General features: G+C 32.3%; 2 protein-coding genes across 2 annotated transcripts; both read left to right on the forward strand.

The window, feature by feature from the left end:
- The first annotated feature begins 734 nt into the window (after nucleotides 1-734).
- Nucleotides 735-1,410, forward strand: LOC132640086 (histone H2B.3). Its single transcript, XM_060356518.1, has one exon. It carries the CDS (start codon nucleotides 824-826, stop codon nucleotides 1,244-1,246), a length of 423 nt encoding a protein of 140 aa, XP_060212501.1. The 5' UTR covers nucleotides 735-823; the 3' UTR covers nucleotides 1,247-1,410.
- Nucleotides 1,411-3,586: 2,176 nt separating this feature from the next.
- LOC132640087 (uncharacterized) lies at nucleotides 3,587-9,976 on the forward strand. Its single transcript, XM_060356519.1, has 6 exons — nucleotides 3,587-3,849; nucleotides 6,395-6,585; nucleotides 6,695-6,740; nucleotides 7,854-7,936; nucleotides 8,025-8,141; nucleotides 9,495-9,976. Exons 1-6 carry the CDS (start codon nucleotides 3,663-3,665, stop codon nucleotides 9,564-9,566), a joined length of 696 nt encoding a protein of 231 aa, XP_060212502.1. The 5' UTR covers nucleotides 3,587-3,662; the 3' UTR covers nucleotides 9,567-9,976.
- The last annotated feature ends 6,295 nt before the right edge of the window (nucleotides 9,977-16,271 follow it).

The following is a 16,271-nucleotide window of genomic DNA, read 5'->3' on the forward strand; positions in this document are numbered from 1 at the left end:
CCCAACTTATTTTTTTTAGCTTATAAGCATTTTGCAGCTTATAGACATAAGCCCATCAAACAGGCTCTTAGACTACCCCAACTTATTTTTTTTAACTTATAAGCTGCAAACAACTTATAGGCATAAGCACATCCAAACAGACTCTAAAAATAAACAACTTCTTTGAATTTGTCCGAACTGGTTGATAAGGTTTCTGTTTGTTTTATAACTCATCTGTTTATTTGTGGACTAATAGATTCTTTCACCATTTATGGACTCATTTCGCTAGGGATTTTTACTTTTCATTAGAGTTAACAGATTAAAAAAGATTAATCTTTTACTCCCTCCGTCCGTTGGTTAATTTCTTTAAGAAATCATAAATAAAAGTGTATTTTTACTATTACCTTTATCTCTCTCCAATAAATTGCACTCTAATCAATAATTAATATTAAGGATAAAATAAATAAAAAAAATTAATTATATCTTAGTTTTATAAATAAATAAATATTTTAGTAATGTAATCAACTAATATAGCACAGAGGGGGTAAATAATTTATCAAAATACTCCGCTTTTATTACGCTTCTCAAAATAGTGGGGCATATTAGGTAGAGTACAATAAAAATTCACCCGGATCACAAAACCATTCCCTAACCACCGTTGATTAAAAATCAAGATCAACGGCTCTCCTTCACGATCCGCGTCACACCACATCTACCAATCACAACTCCTTCCTTCCTCACTATATAACCCAAACACCCCACCCTCATATTCTCACACACTTTCCCAAATCCTTTCAATTTTCACAACACATTTGCCAAATTTACCCTTTCTCTGTTCCTAACAATGGCACCAAAAGCTGAGAAAAAGCCAGCCGAGAAGAAACCAGCCGCCGAGAAAACTCCAGCCGAGAAGAAACCAAAAGCAGGAAAAAAACTTCCCAAAGACGCCGCTGCTGCCGGAGATAAGAAGAAGAAGAGATCCAAGAAATCAGTCGAAACCTACAAGATTTACATCTTCAAGGTTTTAAAGCAAGTGCATCCAGATATTGGTATTTCCAGCAAAGCTATGGGAATAATGAACAGTTTTATTAATGATATATTTGAGAAGCTTGCTCAGGAATCTTCTAGACTTGCTCGTTACAATAAAAAGCCTACGATTACTTCTCGTGAAATTCAAACTGCTGTTAGGTTGGTACTTCCTGGTGAATTGGCTAAGCATGCTGTTTCGGAAGGAACAAAAGCTGTTACGAAATTTACTAGTTCTTAATTTTTAGGGTTTGTGGATGTAAATTTAGTTTAATTTTAAGTGTGTTTTTAGGGTTGAGATGGTTTAAGGTGTTTTAGATTAATATTCTGTTCTGGAAGGGTATGTAGTATGCTTTTGTAATGGATTGCTTATTATGAATGAAAATTTCTAGTTTTCTTCCTTGATTTTGATTTTTTAAAAAAAATTATTTGAGTTTGGCTGTGTATTTTTTACCTACTAGATCTAGATTTTTAAGGTGTTAGAAGCAGGTAAATCCAGATATTGGTATATCTAGCAAAGCTATGGGAATAATGAATAGGGTTATTAATGATATATTTGAGACTGAGAACTTTCCTGGTGAATTGGCTAAGCACTTAAGTGTTTAATTAGCGTTTTGTGGATGTAAAAATAGTTTAATTAGGTTGCTTTAATTGAACCGCTTTGTGATGGACTACTAGTTATGAATGAAATTTCCAGTTTTCTCCATTGATATTTGCTTGATTTTGTGTTTCTTTTAATTATTTTAAATTGGTGGTGTATATATGTGTGTGTATATATATATATATATATATATATATATATATATATATATATAAATATCGGGGTACAAGATCTATTTAATCGCTTTATTTTTTTTTTTCTAAATTATTTTCTGTGATTTGATGTGTATTTGATATCGAAGAACGTTGGCAGTTTGATAAGATGGTATTAGTAGCGTATTTAAGATAACCTTTGTGTATTTGATATCCAAAAATGTCTGGTAATTTAATAAGACAATATTTGATGTCTTGATTTGGTGTATGTATTTTCTGTTGACTTTTGTACTCGCTATACATGTTTGGTACTATAAAAGTAAGATCTGTCGGGTATTAGATAAATGAATAAAAGCTGTAAGCCAAAATGCGCCTTTTATATTTCTAATGTTGTTCAGTTGTAAGAGCATAATTGTAGAATATTTTTGGTAATTGAGGAAATTAGTTTTGTTATAAATTTAATTGTTGGTATAGTATAATTTTTTTTTTAAAAGAAATTGTTTTTATTACATAGGAGGTAGGGGAAGGGGAAATGGGAGAAAAAATTACAACGTGGAGATTTGAACACTCATCAAGAAGGTGCAAGTTCATGTAGCCAATTAATTGAGCTACTAGATCCCTACGGTACAGTATAAATTTCGGTTTGCAACGAGAAACTTTTTATTATTAAGGTTAACTCAACCCATTTCCCGTAAAGATTAACTTTTTTATTGGTGATTTATAATTTGTATACTTTACATTATTTAGCTTTTGTTAGACTTTTACATGATTAATACAATATCTAGTTTTGGGTATTGCATCGACTAAGGAGTGGTTTTAATGAGATTTGTTATTTATGGTATTCATTAATTTGCAAAATAGTGCGCAATATACCTTACTTTGATGCTAGTAATACCTTACTGAATATGATTTCTTTCTGTATTTTCTTTAGGATTCGATTCACACATTTAAGATTCGATTAATTCGGTCCACATCGAAAAGTTTGAGGATAAAAGACTCTTAAAGATAATTTTATTTTCACACCTCGAATTAAATCTCCAACTAAGAATTAGAAAATATTTATCACTTCATTAAAATCTTGTTATGATGTAATATTCATCAATTTTTTTTTTATTAATCAACTTATACTCCCCTTTGTCTAAAAATAAGTATCACTTTAGCAAAAATAATTTGTCTCAAAATAAGTGTTACCTTAAGAATTCAAGACAAATAAGTAGTCTTCTTTAAAAGCTGAATTCTAAAAAAAATCTAATAAACCAGGTTAGTTTAGTTTAGACTCCACATTGTATTTATTGATTCTTAATGTACATTATTTTTGCTAAGATGACACTTATTTTGAAACAGAGGGAGTAATAATTCTCCTAAAAAAAACTTCATCCTGTAATAATCTATAAATACACTGCATTATTCTTTTATTCACTTTATATGCTCCCTCCGTCCCAATTTATTTCATACACTTTCCTTTTTAGTCTGTAAAAAAAAAAAGATTATTTCTTTATTTAGAAATAGTTTAACTTGAAACTTTCACTTTTATCCGAAATAAAATGATTTACAGCCACATTTATATCTATAATTTATTTTAGATTACAAATTTTAAAAACCTCCATTTTTTTCTTAAATTCGTTTGAACTATATCAAATAAATTCGATCAGGGAGTATTTATTTTCCGTTTGTTGGAAGCACGTCACGGGTTGATCCTCTTAAGCTAAAATGCGCCTTAATCTCTTAAGCTAAAATGCGCCGTTTATATCCCTTAAGCTAAAATGCGCTATTTGTCGACATATTCTAATCGTGACCACACTCGTTTAACTTATCCTCAACCTCACATCTCACACTCTATATTCACAACCATTAAACAAATTAGAAAAACCAACCAAATCTCTATTTGCTGAAAAAAAAAATCAATGGCTTTGATGAGCTTAACTTCTTCTTCTTCGTTAACAAATCTAAGTTACATTTCATTCCAATACAAAAACCCTAGCAGATTCTCTACAACATTTCGCATTACAGCTGATTCTACTGCTCCTAAAGCTAGATTTATTGCCCGACGTAAAGAGTCATTATCCGTTAAGCAACTTCAACGTCCGCTAAGTAAGTTTCTACAACATTATATTTTTTACCTTTTAAGTAGATAACTGTAATTTCACTAAGAGCCCGTTTGGATTGGCAAGTTACTTATAAGCTGTTTTCAGCTTTTTTGAGTGTTTGTTTGGCCATCTTAAAGTCATTTTGTGCTTAAAATAAGCTAAAAAAATAATTGAGCCCATTTGACTTAGCTTATCTAAAGTAGTTTATAAACTGAAAACAGCTTATAAGCCAAAAAAAAAAAAAAAAAAAGTAAGTTAGAACCTGTTTGGATGGGCTTAACAGCTTATAAGCTAAAAAAATAAGTTGGACAGTCTAACTTATTTTTTTTTGGCTTATAAGCTCTTTTTAGCTTATAAGCTATAAGCTAAATTAAATGAGTCTAATTATTTTTTGAGCTTATTTTAAGTACAAAATGACTTTAAGCTGGCCAGCCAAACACTCAAAAAATCTGAAAATAACTTATAAGCAACTTATAAGCCAATCCAAACGGGCTCCCCAACTTATTTTTTTAGGCATAAGCCCATCCAAACAGGCTCTATAAGCATTTCTAGCTTATAAACAAAAAAAAAATAAGTTGGCTAACTTTTTTTTTTTGGCTTATAAATTGTTTTCAACTTATAAGCTGTTTTAGCTAAGCTAAGTCAAACGGGCCCAATTATTTTTTAGGCTTATTTTATGCACAAAATGATTTTAAGCTGGCCAGCCAAACACTAAAAAAAAATTGAAAACAACTTATAATCAACTTATAAGCCAATCCAAACGGGCTCTAAGTATAATAATCCAAGTTATTGTTTTATTTCGTAAGTTTGTCCGCTAAATAATTTTGTTGAACACTCTATTTTCTACTTTTTTACCGTTTAAGTAGTTAAGTTCAATTTTGCAGAGCATTTGATTGATTATTTGAAGCAGTGACTGTTGATATTGTTCTTATTTAGTGATTTTTTTATTGTTTTTGGTTGATTTAGTTAGAGTAGTGAGATATAATCTAAGCTGATTGATTATTCGAAGCAATGACTGTTTATATTGTTTTAATAAGTTTCTCGAACATTCTATTTTATACTTCTTACTGTTTAAGTAGTTAACTTGAATTTTACAGAGCATAATCCATTTTGATTGATTATTTGTAGCAGTTACTGTTGAGATTTTTTATATTTTGTATTTTTTTTAATTGTTTTTTGGTTGATTTTGTTGATTATTTGAAGCAGTGATTGTTGATATTGTTCTTTTTAATTATTTTTGTCGATTTAGTTGAGTATCTGAGCTTGCCGGTGAAATATAATCCAAGTTGATTGATTATTTGAAGCAATTACGGTTATTATTATATCCTTTTCGCGGACGGTTTTTAAAAAAAAAATTGTGTAGGTTATTTTTTAATTAAAAAAATGCCACGTGACTAAAAAAAAAAAAAAAGTCTACCTTTTTTTTTTTGAGACATTTTTCTAAAGCCACATAGTAATTTTTTTCTGATGGGTCGGGTCTGATTTGTTTAAAAAAGTGGGTAGACTTATTTTTTTTAAAGTCACGGAGATATTTTTTTAAACGAACCATATCCGAATCACCAGGAAAAAAATTACCATGGCTTAGAAAAATAAGTCTACTAAAATAATATAGGTAGACTTTTTTTAAAGTCAAGTGGCCTTTTTTCAACCTAAATGATTTTTAAAAAAATCTCCCGTCAGTGAAAAGGGTATATTTGCACCATTTTGTAATGACAGGAGTATATTTACACCATTTTGTAACGGCCGGGGTATATATACACCATTTTTGTAACGAGGGGTATATTTGCACCTTTGCCCTTGTTCTATTTCTTAAGATTTTCCACTATGTTTAAGTTGTTAAAACGAATTTTACAAAGTACTTAATCCAAGTTGATTAATTAATTGAAGTAGTGACGTTTCTAGAATTCTTAACTGTTTAAGTATTTGAGCTTGCTGGTGAGATATACTCCAAGTTGTTTGATTATTCAAAGTAGTGACTGTTGAATTGTTTTACTTTCGTGAGTTCTTTTGTTTTTTGGTTGATTTGTTGAGTATTTGAGCATGCCGGTGAGCCAGCACATGGTGTTGGAGATGAGGAAAAAAAAAAAAAGAGTAGTTAGCTCTAATTTCACAAAGCATAATCCTAGTTGATTGATTATCTGAAGCAGTAAATGTTGATATTATTTCTCTTTGGTGAGTTTTTCCATTTTTTATTACTTTTTTGTTGATTTACTTGAGTATTTGAGCTTGGCGGAGAGCCAGTACTCGGTGTTGGAGATGAGGAAAGAAAGTAGTAGTTAACTTTACACGAAGCGTAATCCGAGTTGATTGATTATTTGAAGCAGCAAATGTTGGTATTGTTATTATATGTTGAGATTTTCTGCAACAACATACCCAATGTAATCCCGCAAGTGGGGTTTTGGGAAGGTAGGATGTACGCAGACCTTACCTCTACCTTTGCGGGGTAGAGAGGCTGTTTCCGGTAGACCCTCGGCTTAAAGGAGATATTTGTTGAGATTTTCAATTTTTTTTCTTCTTCTTAATATATATTTATTTTTGGGTTGATTTAGGGGAGTATATGAGCTTGCCAGCGAGCCAATACTCGGTTTTGGATGCAGAGAGGATTGAACGAGTGGATGATAGTACGTTCAGGTGTTACGTGTATAGGTTCAAGTTCTTTGCATTTGAAATTTGTCCTGTTTTGTTGGTTAGAGTTGAGGAGCAGCCTGATGGATGTTGTATCAAGCTGTTGTCTTGCAAGGTACATTGCATTTTCTTAGTATTTATTAACTCATTTTTGCTTTTGCTTGACATTTCTACTAATTTATGGTTATCTAATCGTGCTATTACTTGTATTGTTTGATTCTCAGCTAGAGGGATCTCCTATTGTGGTCGCCCAAAATGATAAATTTGACGGTATGTAGTCTTTTAAGTGCTATTTCTATCATTTTGAATATTTGTTAGTCTCTTAAAAAATGGAATATGTAACCTTTGAATTCAAAGAACCTGCATTTTTTATGCGCTGCTTCAATCAGGCTGCAATTTCATTTTTTTGTTTTTTATTGGTCCATAAAGGTGAAAAACTGCGTTTAAAACCAGATTACCCTTTCCTGGTTGCAACAAATTCTTCTTCGTGGCTGTTGTATTTTCACTTATGCTTATGAATTGTCTGGGAGTCAAAGCACTTTTGACAAATAAATAAAATGTTGAAGAAATGTCCATTGCAAGATGTTTTTTTCCTATTAACTATTCATAACTGCCTACTTAAATCCATTCAATGTCTTTTTTCCTGACATGGAATTTGTAATATAATAGAGATAAATAAATAAAATGTGTTTTTCTCTTTCAATAATGGATCCGTGAAGTGACAGTAGAGGTCCGTGATCTTCTGAGAACTACAATGTAATCTTAGTCCTGCTGCTCATCAAAAGGAAAAACGTCTTGTTTAGAGGATGGCTTTAGTGCCGTCTGTCAGTTAAGTGCACCATTTCTACTAGCTGAAATAGTTGCATTTACCATCCTTTTCTTCAAAGTAGGCTACTTTTGTACTGCCTGAAAGGTGACGTAGCATAAGTTATTTTTCTCGCTTTAAGTTTAATCCAGGATTCTAACCGTCATTAACAAATAATTTGCTTCTGCATCGACTCGGGGAGGAAAACTCGATGACCTCATAAGTTCAAGTTCGGTGAAAACGCGGCTTTAACATGTTGCATAACTTCCACTAGTTATATTCTAAGTTGTGTTGATTAGCTGTCAGTAAGAGGTTCCTGTTGTGAACATTGTAAAGATAAATAGGTAATTTGATGTAATCGTGTAACATGATTGAAGTCAGCATGTGATTGTTTATAATTTAGTGGTTTTTTGCGGTGTTCCTCGAGGTGAACTGGTCTCTTCTTTGTTTGGTAAAAGAACATGATGTGACAAGTTGCCATCTACAGTATTGCTCAGTTCGTGTGTGTGTCAATTCTGAATTTTATTACATAATTCTTTTCAGGAGTGCTTTGATACTGATTTAGTATGGGCATGCAGCTTCTATGGTGAACAAAATATCTTATGACAGCAAGCGAAGCGACTCACCTTTGCAGCAGCTGACTTCAGATGCTGTTATTGAGGTAATAGCTGCTTGCCCACATTGCAATAGAAGGAAAAACATTACAATATTGGTGAGTTTGTATCTATTCTGATTGACTATTTATGCAGGTTAACATTGAAATTCCCTTTGCATTTCAAGCAATTCCAGTGCCGGCAATTGAATCAACTGGTGCTCAGGTCCTAGATCAGATACTAAAGATCATGCTTCCTAGGTTTATGGCACAGGTTTGTTTGTTCATTGTCCGCTTTACTTGTTCTTGACAGTTAGCTTTCTGTAAATTTTGTTCTTGTACAATGACCCTTCAAACTATTGGAGCTACTTTTCTTGTCATTTCCCTGTGCCAACTCTCTAAATGCTAGAGTCCCTTCCGTTAAGGTGGTTATTGGATTCCAATAAAGACTTACAGTGCCGGTTTAATCTTCTTGTCGCTTTTATATTTGACACTTATCTCTTCATTTTTCACTATGTTTTATCGTTACTTTCTTTTCTTTCATCACCATCTTCCTCACATTCTTCATCTTTATTACCCAAAGCAAAGTTACAATTGTTTATTACTATCACAAGTCATATTAAAACATTACAAAAATTAACAAGCACAAAGTTTTTGATTATCTGGTTGTGCTAACTCCATATGAGGCTGTATTGGGAGGCATGTAGCTGCTACTCCCTAATGGTATTAAGGTAAAGTACGTAATTAATACATCCTTTTAATTGATGGAGAACTACCATCTGATTGGATTCATCAAATGTGATATTTTTACGTGGATACATCTTTCAGGTTTTGCTTAGACTGGGGCGTTGTTGATACGTTTATTATCTTTTTTCCTTCATTATTATTTTAAAGCACTTATTTGGCTTAGACATGTCTCCTTTTTATCTTTGTAGTGGGAATATTTTCTGCCCTTCCTAATGAAACATAGTTGAGATCATTTTCTTTGGTCTAAATAGCTCAATGAAAGGGTATGCTTATTGTATAATTGGTCCTAGAAAATTTTCTATCCATCAAGAAAGTTTTGCCTAATAATAAAATAAGGAAAACAGAGAGAGAGGTGTCAAAGACACAGGAAAGAACAAAAGGGACAGAGAAATTGTGCCAAGATTGACAAGAGATTAAATCTGGTCGCTAGGAATGACTTGCCAAATACAATCTGTATCCGTAGAATGTGGTTCTTGAACGGGGAAGTTCCGAAGGCTACTGTTAGCAACCAGTTTAACTCAGTTAGACTTGGTAACAAGTCTAGTGGTATGGATTAGGGTGAAATGAAATATTGATAAAACTGAGTGGATAAGTACGTACTAGAAAATCTAATCCAATGTAAACTCTTAGCTATGATGGAGTTCTGGGTTTCTGTGAGTTGTCTTTCTTTCTCATTGTGGGTGTGATTATAAATTACGTCAGCTGAACTCTAATTTTGGGGTTTAGCTGTAAAATTAGATCTTTCCTGTGTTTCAGAATTCGTGATTCTTAACCTGCAAGAGAATGTACATCACTTTTTCAAGTAGTCCTCTTTAAGACGGCTTCCACTTTTGTGTACTGAAGATCTCGCTTTTTAATGCACTGGGTTTGTTGCATCCAGCTAGTGAAGGACTATCAAGCTTGGGCTTCAGGTGACACTTCAAGGCAGCCTCTAGGAACTGGTCAGATTTGAGACAGCAAGAGTCGTGTCGTCCTAGAGGTCTCGTCGGTTGCTTATGTAATTTATAATTGCAAGAGAGCAGGAAGTTCTTTGGTGGCAACAAATATTCTCCGCTAGTTTCTCTATATCAAGCAGAGACTTTGATTTTCTCAACTTATATGCTCGGTTAGTGGATAAAATCGCAGCCCTAAATCTCAGTTCAGGCATGTGTTCCTGCCAAGATCAACCATAAATATGTAGAAAAATATGGATGGATAATCTGTGTATGTATTGAATTTTTTTTGCCAGATTACATCTTTAAGCCCTTGCATGAGAGGTGAATACTCATGAACCGAATTCGATCAAATTATTTTCTTCATATATTTGGTGTAAAGACAGTATCCAGCTGCCGTTTATGTAGGAGTTGTTACCCTCTTTTCCTCCGTTTTTGTTGGCAATGTGATGCACGGTCCCTGTGGAACTTCTGGCTTTTTGCTGTTTTTTTATTTTTATTTTTTTATAATGAAATGATGTGTTCGGACGAGATTATGCGCACTTCGACTATTTTATCGGGTAGATGTAGCTTTGACTGAATCATTCCTACAGCGGTCCTCCTCAAATTTATGTTCGAAAATTTGCTGAAGATTTCTTTGGAAATAGTGAAAAAGTTGTTATTTTTCATGTGTATCCAGCAGAAAGTTATTTTCTTCTACACATGAAGTTCATCGGATTCATTGTGCTCATAGAGCTACAAGTTGAAAAACTTATCATAACTCGTGTTTGCACCTAGCAAATGAATGCAAAGCACGCGTTTTGCATATATAATTTAATCAGTTAACCGTGTTTTAGGTGATAGATATTTGTTATATACTTTATTTTGTAATTCTTGTGATTGAATCTCTTGGGTTGGTGTAAATATTGGATGTCAGTATCATAACGATGTTGTATATGCCTACTGTTAAATCAATAGATATGCATAATCAAGTAGTAACTCTAACATTAATAATATTATTATTAGGGAAAATTTCATAAATGACTATTATTTGGGGTTTTTTTTTTCCGCATAGCTACAGTTTAGCTATTTACTTTTCGTGGCAAACATATAGCTAAGCGCTTGTTTCATGTTGTATTCGCTATTAAGTGTCACTGTATTCATGAATACAGTCATTAAATTTTGTATTCAATTTAAATGTATTCAACTCAACCGTATTCATTATAGTTACTTTTATAGTGTATTCACTTTATTATATTTAATCGATTGTATACAAAATACAGAATTTTGCACTAAAAAAGTTAACAAATACACTCAAAAAATTGAATACAAAGAAATAAAATTCACTCTGTTCATTTGTATACACTTCAAAAATTAATGTATTCATTTGTATACAAGAAATAAAATTAACGAATACACTCAAAAACAGAATACAAGAAAATAAAAATACACAAAACACTGAATTGTACGCCAAAAAATTAATGAATACACTGAATTGTATGCTAAAAATTTAATGAATACACTAAAAAAAATGATTTTCCAGATTCGGCACCGGAATCTGACCGGAAAAGTCACCGCCGGCCAGATTCCGACAAAGCAAAATCTAACCAGAACTAAGTAGATCCGGCCAAGATCTAACCGGATCTAACCATGAAAACTCAAAAGCCACCGCGTCAACAACCTTCATCCACTTCCACCCATCTTGTCGGGCAGATCTGAGCCACCACTTTTGTTCTTGTTTTTGATTAATCTCTTAATGGGTTCTCAAGAGCATTGCGTTGAGCAGGTATGCCTAAGCCTTTTTGGACAAGCAAAAGAGTACTGTGTTCAGGTGAGTAAAGGTTGAGTCTTGCATGAACAAGAAGGATCAGAGTGAAAAAAGACAAAATAGAACCAAACGTTAGAGAGAGGAGGAGAGAGTAAATCGGAAGAGATTGAGAGACAATGAGAGAGAAAATGAGTTGATCAGGGGAAAAATATGAATACAAGCCTTATGTTGCGGTTGGTTTTTAATTTTAACTGTGTTTAAATGTTTTAGTTATGTACAGTAATTGATATACACCTTTTAGTCATGAAATGTAATTAATTTAAAGTATAACTACTAGATATAAATAAGGCTTAATGTTATCTACACCATGTAGATTTCCCTTATTATTATTTTAAGTCTGTTTTATTCGCTAAACACGCTCTCTCGCACCCACTCTCTAGTTTTATCCTCTTTGTTCCATCAGAATAGCTTATGGTGTAATGTCATTTCTAGATGCTACTTTATTAGAGGTGATTTTTGATTAGTTAATATTAATCTTGTTCAACTAATAGTTGGTAATCCACCTTATTTTTTTTTTGAAATATTCTGGGGACCCGTAATGAAGTTTACTCCTTCAATGACAAAATGTTAGGCGTTAAATATGATTGCATTTGCATGTGCCTTTAATTTGTCTCGAGTCAATTTACTTAGACCATAAGAGTTGAATGTCAAATTCAAATTTGATTATGATTAGACTTGTTCATATATATATATATATAAACTTAAGAAATACGTAAATAGTACTTAGTAATATTTTCAAAACTTTCGAACAATCACTTGTCAAATCAAAGGAAATTACAAGCTAAGTAGTACGTGTAGTTGGACAATCGTTTAAGTTAATCCCAAGAATTTGGTATGATCTTGACCTATTTAAGTAGTACGTGTGCACTTGGACTAGTCCAGTTGTCTAGATTGAAAATTTGATTTCTTTATTTTTTTTTAAAATTTTTTTGTACTAGTCCACACTATTTGAGATTTGAGGTTTTATCTCTATATAGTAATTAATCATATACTGATACTATAAGAAACATACTTACATTGTTAAATTAGTCGAGGTTTAGTCTCTATATACTGATAGTATAACGTAGTTCGAGAAAAGGACATAAATGGTCCGTTAACTATGAGAGTAGGTTGAAAATACCCTTAACTATGCACTTAACGGTTTTGGTCCTTTAAGTTTGCCATAAGTTAACAAAAATGGTCCCTCAACTATGAGGGTTGGATAAAAATAGTCCCTTAAGTATGCACGTAACAGTTTTGGTCCTTTAAGTTCGCTAAATGTTAACACTTTTAGTCTCCGACAAAATATTCATCGAACTCTGTTTGTTAGATTTGACGAGAACTATGAAAAAATTAGCGAGAACTCACATTTGGGTGTACGCATTACTAAAGAAAAGGCCAAATACCTTAGGATAAAATTGACGGACATCAGTCGGTTATAAGTAAAAACAGAGGGAAACCTACAGACTTGATAATGTCAGAAAATAGTGTCTCGGAACACAAAGACCAATGGACTTTGTAGATTAAAACTGAGGGAGTCTATCAGCTAAGTAAAATACACAAGACCTTAGAAATAAATTAGGAATAGCAGAAACTACAAAAATTATCACTACTAAAAACAAGCGAAAAAAACGATGGACGGAAACCGATGGATAAAATCGAGGGACACTATTTTTTATTTTTTATTATTTTTTATGAAAACCAACGAATGTCTGTCGGTTATTTTCAAGGAAAATGCGCGGAAACTATTTTTTTTAAAAAAAGAATCACTATGATGGAAGAATTTATTTTCGAGTTTTCAGTAAAAATGAGTCTAGTGTATTTTACTTAGCCGATGGAGTTCGTCCGTTTTAATCGACAAAGTCCGTCGGTCTTTGTGTTCCGAGACACTATTTTTTGACATTATCAAGTCTGTAGGTTTTTCCTCTATTTTTACCTATAACCGACTGATGTCCGTCGGTTTTATCCTGAGGTATTTGGCCTTTTCTTTAGTTATGCGTACACCCAAATGTGAGTTCTCGCTAGTTTTTTCATAGTTCTCGTCAAATCTAACAAACAGAGTTCGATGAATATTTTGTCGGAGACTAAAAGTGTTAACATTTGGCGAACTTAAAGGACCAAAACTGTTAAGTGCATACTTAAGGGACTATTTTTAACCAACCCTCATAGTTGAGGGACCGTTTTTGTTAACTTGTGGTAAACTTAAAGGACCAAAACCGTTAAGTGCATAGTTAAGGGACTATTTTGAACCTACTCTCATAGTTAAGGGACCATTTATGTCCTTTTCTCACGTAGTTCATTTACACTATCAAATTTTAAGTGCTAATTACTTGTAACTGTTTACGATCAGCGTGAGTTGATAACCTTAAAAAGAGTTTAAGCAACTTGTTACATCTAATTAAATTACACTAGTAGTTAAAAAGAGCTTCTTTAATCAATCAAATGAAGTCTCTCTCTCTCTTTCTCATCAGTTCAAACTATAGCTCTTTAAATTATGGACAGTTTTACATACTATAGACTGATTTGTTAATAGGGACAAAATCATCTCATTGTTTAAGGGATATCTTTAAGAATAATGTTTATATCTTTGCACAATGTGTTCCTCATCGATCAATAAATACAAACTATATTCACTTTTTTTTTCTCTCTCGATGTATCCATTTTTAAAAACCGAAAATTAAAATTTATCAATCTCATAATTGTTCAGTCGTTCAACTTTCAACGTGGATGTCAGCTTAGTATCGAGTAAAGATCTGACAAAGGTTTTGTTTATGCATTGTATAATCGAACTTAGTCTAATTAATTTGAATTTGTGCCGCATAAAGTAATGGAAGTCGCTTTTTGTTAATAGTTTTTCATTCTTCCGATTGAAATTCTTTCATTCTTAACTGAAGATCTCGGATCAAATTAGGAGTGTTTTACCTTCATTATTGGACTTATTCAACATAATTGAATTGAGTTTAATTGGTATCTACTGATGGTGTAATAAATATTTACATTATCATGTCAAATTTACTTTGTAGTCGTTAGGTCTTATTTATAATTTTACAAATTTCACTTTTTGAAGAATTACTAGTATCTTTTAGGTGATATATATATATAAATTGATAATGAGTTAGTTGGACCTATAAATCTTGAATAGCTAACGATTAGACTCATGAAGATATCCTCTCTAAGCGAAGTCCCAACTAATCACTTCTAACAAAAGCAATTAACTAATCACATGATCCACCATATTTAACCTTTTGTCCTTACTCCCAAGCTGGTCCCACATCCCTACCCCCCACCCCAACCCCACAAACAAAAAAAGAAACCTTCCTGCTCTCCTCTCTTTTCTTTCCTGCAGTTCAGAGCTTAGTATTCTGAACAATGGCTTTAATTAATGTCACTGTTTCTATTTTAATTCTCCAGTAGTATTGAGAAAATGTTAGAGTCAAATTTTGTCATTCTCATAAACTCTTCGAATGATCAAACGAAATAATACAATAAATTGGTTTGACGTTTCATTGACATCTACAATATTAGTTATGATTCAGATATTCAATTTGTCTGAAAGCTTGAAAATATTACATCTTCTTTATACTAGTATATCTAAAATAATAATAAAACAATTCACAACTGTAGTTTTATAACATCTAAAGGACTAAAAGAAAAAAAAATATGATAAATACATACATAAAGTTCTTGAATTCTAGCATCTAACTACGGGTATCCAGTGGGATGAACAAGATTCCTCTATCCTTAACAAGCGTCTCGCATTCAATTTTTGTGAGAAAAATTCTGATAAAGAACACTTTTCCCTTTAATATGCCTTGGTGTCATTAATCAGGGTCCCAAAACAGATATCGAACACTAAAATCAAGTTCTTGAATTCGTGTAAACATCTTGTCTTTTTATCATTTACAAAAGACATCTTTTTCTTCTTTTCTTGTTACCACCATTAGAATTCACATCAACAAACCTGAAAAATGACTCAATTTCCTCTCTTGCAGCTACATTAATCTCAAAAAACTTCAATTCATCAAATAACAATCTTCTCTTGCATTTTGAAGACACCCTTTTTGGCTTTTTAGGTGCTGATGGGCAACTAAAATTTTTTGGGATCATATATTTAGGAGATTTTGGAGTTTGGCAATTAATATATTCATCTTCACAAATATTCTGAGAAGAAGAAGAAGTAACTACATTGACAGTTGGTGATTTCATATCTAATAAATCTTTTGGGAATTCTTGATCTATAGACATGTTTTTTTCTTTTCTTTTTCTGGGAGGGATACTAATTGTGTTAGATCATAGATGTGAATATATATTTATATGAGTGGAAATAGAGTGGCGTGCAATGGAAGGTAATTGAGTGAGAAAAAGAGGCTTTTGATATTTCTTTATTCTTACACTAACATATGAGAACATGAGCTCTAGGTAGCTTTTCTTCCATGTCCCTTTCACATGTAGTTAAATACTCGTTGCGATCCAAAATAATTGAGGTTTTAAGCTTGGGCACATAGATTAAGAAATTTACTAACTCTTAAAAATTAAGAGATGTTTTGATTAAAATACTCTTAATTGCTCCCTCCGTCCCATATTAGCTTGTCCACTTTCCCTTTTACACGCCCTTTAAAAACTCATGAATAAAAGTATATTTTACTACATTACCCTTATCTCTCTCCAATTAATTGCACTCTAATCAATATTGATTACTTTAAAAAATAATTAATGTTAAGGGGAAAGTTGGAAAAACTTAATTAATTCTATCTTGATTTTGTAAATGGACAAGTATTTTGGGACAAATATTTATAGTAATGTGGACAACTAATATGAAACGGAGGGAGTATGATTTTCTTTTCTTTTTGGGTTGACATAATTATTATAGGGATATGAGAATGTATCCGAGTCAAATTAGGAAAGAGAAACTAAATACTTTCTTGGTTTTGTGAAATCT

The sequence above is a fragment of the Lycium barbarum genome, chromosome 5 (assembly GCF_019175385.1).
Source record: "Lycium barbarum isolate Lr01 chromosome 5, ASM1917538v2, whole genome shotgun sequence".
NCBI classification, from domain to species: domain Eukaryota; kingdom Viridiplantae; phylum Streptophyta; class Magnoliopsida; order Solanales; family Solanaceae; genus Lycium; species Lycium barbarum.